Source organism: Phanerochaete carnosa, assembly GCF_000300595.1.
Source record: "Phanerochaete carnosa HHB-10118-sp unplaced genomic scaffold PHACAscaffold_81, whole genome shotgun sequence".
Classification (NCBI taxonomy): domain Eukaryota; kingdom Fungi; phylum Basidiomycota; class Agaricomycetes; order Polyporales; family Phanerochaetaceae; genus Phanerochaete; species Phanerochaete carnosa.
The window spans coordinates 2118-4571 of record NW_006767708.1 but is presented as its reverse complement, the minus strand read 5'-3'; the positions used below and the strand labels follow the sequence as shown (position 1 = coordinate 4571).

The 2454-nt window shown below is 50.2% G+C and overlaps 1 protein-coding gene across 1 annotated transcript; it reads left to right on the top strand.

Moving 5' to 3' along the window:
* Positions 1-113: 113 nt before the first annotated feature.
* Positions 114-1574, top strand: PHACADRAFT_202007 (uncharacterized protein; the record flags this gene model as incomplete). The annotated part of the gene is made up of 7 exons (XM_007402279.1): positions 114-153; positions 209-268; positions 304-595; positions 660-993; positions 1046-1090; positions 1143-1405; positions 1463-1574. 7 exons carry the CDS (start codon positions 114-116, stop codon positions 1572-1574), a joined length of 1146 nt encoding a protein of 381 aa, XP_007402341.1.
* Between the last annotated feature and the right edge of the window lie 880 nt (positions 1575-2454).

The following is a 2454-nucleotide window of genomic DNA, read 5'->3' as shown; positions in this document are numbered from 1 at the left end:
CTTGCTTGCTTTTGGAGATCCTCAAGCATCACGACCAGAGAAAGGAGACGGACAAGGCACAGAAGTACTCATTCTTCTATCTATTCAAGTGCATGGGCAGAATCAGCCGAGGTATGTGGCCCCAGTACCTCATAGGGTTTATTGTGGCATTCTGTGTGTAATGGTTATTGTTGTCTAAGCGTATCATGGATTCTGACACCATCTATAGTGATTGGCTCTGTCTATCTTTCCTTTGGTCTCATCTTCGACAAGGACGAGAACAGTGCAGGTCAGCTTACATCCAGCTTAAGTGACGATTTGCAGAAGATACATGGCCTCGCCGCCATGGAAGCATGGTCGGTCTCACCTGCGTTCCGCTTGTCATCTTGGGTGGTTTCGTTCATCTGCACATTGTCATTATTAAGGATCAGAAGAACAAAAAGGCGCATGAGCACTCCATTCACCTTGCCTGCGAAGCTGCTAGTTCCATCCGTACAGTTGCTTCTCTCACCCGTGAGGAGGATTGCCTCCATCTGTACAGCGAGTCACTGGAGAGCCTGCTCCAGGAGTCCAAGACTAGCTCGTTCTGGTCCAACATGCTCTACACGATCACACAGTTGGTGTCCTTCTTCATTATCACTCTCATTTTCTGATATGGTTTGCACCTCATCTTGACTCAGGAGTTTGGCACCTTCCAATTCTTCGTTCCAGCTCTTCGTCGCGCTCCAAATGACTGTCTTCAGTTCCATGCAGGCGGACAATGTGGTCTCGTTCGTGCCTGACATGTCCTCTGCTTGGGGTGCTGCAGCGGACATCGTCAACCTCCTGGACTCCAAGCCTAGCATTGACGCTGACAGTACGGAGAGCAGCATCCACTTCGAGAACATCCACTTTTGGTACCCCACTCGTCCCGGTGTGTGCATTCTGCGTGACCTCAACCTCACTGTCGGGTCTGGCACCTATGTGGCGCTTGTCGGCGCGTCAGGATGTGGAAAGCGTACGACCATCCAGCTTGTTGAGCAGTTCTACGACCCACTTATGGGCACCTGTCTACCTCGATGAGCAGCCCATCGAGTACCGCAAGCACATCGCTCTGGCCTCTCAGGAACCAGTGAGTCATCATCTATTCCATTTAAAATATGACCATGCTGATTTATAGGTAGACGCTGTATGCTAGTACCATCCGCTTCAACATCCTCCTTGGTGCAACGAAGCCTGCTAAAAAAAACTCAAGGCCGTCATTACCAGACAGCTTCGACACCAAGGTTGGTGGTAAGGGCTCCCAGCTCTCCGGTGGCCATTGCGATTGCGCAGACAACTCGACCTTGGAGAAGATTGTGCAGGAAGCACTCGACAGTGCTGCCAAGGGCCAGACAACGATTGTGATTGCACATCGTTTACCAACCATCCAGAACGCAGACTGCATGTGAGTACTCCTCTACTTCAGAGCTATAAGTAGCAGGTGGTGATGGCGTGGCAACAGATACTTCATCAAGGATGGTGCAGTCCACAAATCTGGCATCCATGACAAGCTCATCGCGCTGTATGGAGGCTACTACGAATGTGTCCAGATACAAGCACTCAACAAGAGGTAATAAAACTCTACAGGCATCTTTTCACATGTTTCCCTCTGCACGTACTATCTTACTCTCGACCGATAATGCCTCGGGCACATCCCTTTCATCTGTATATCAATCTAGTTGCCAACGTTAGTTTAGCTACTTTTGCACTTAGTCCCATGTAGGGATTTTTGGGCCAGAGCACTGCGCCATTGTTGCTATAAGACCTTTCTGAACCATAGAACGGCATGCGGCACAGTGAAGCAGGCTATGCGGTTATAGACCATGCTTTACCTGACTGTAATAAGGTAACTAACAGTTTGTAAAGGGGCTTGTAAAGGGGCTTGAAGCGCATGTGAGTTGCCAGTCTGGCCTCTTACAGAGGGGTGCGCTGAGAACTTGGCCCGCTATACTGTCATCACATCACCCGAGCCAACTCTCTCACAGCACCAACTCTCCTTTTCCCCATCAGCCAGAGTATGGCGATATGAGGCTCATTGTTGAAAGAGATATCGTGCAGGACTCCTCAAGCAGCATATCAAGTGAACGCTGACTATCTCCAATCCAAACACGCAACTGGTTGCGCTCAAGGTCAAGATGACCGTTCTGAAGGTGCTCTGTGCTCTCTCTCGCCACTGCTTGTCTGACGTTGGACTCGCCCCCAGTTGCCCAGTTGTACTGCTTACGACCGAACTTGGGCTGAGTCGAACCAAGCGAGACCATCGAGGTTCAAGGTGCGTTGTCTCGTTTGTGCTGTCTCCTGACTTACCAACATGGCTCGTAGTTGTCCTTCAGTTAATAAAGGGGATGCTCCTGCTTGGCGCAAAGTGCAAAGACAAGTTTCTGATGTGGACTTGCGTCAACACACCACGAGGATACTGCGTGGATCTAATCAGAAGGCAGCACCGACGAGGTC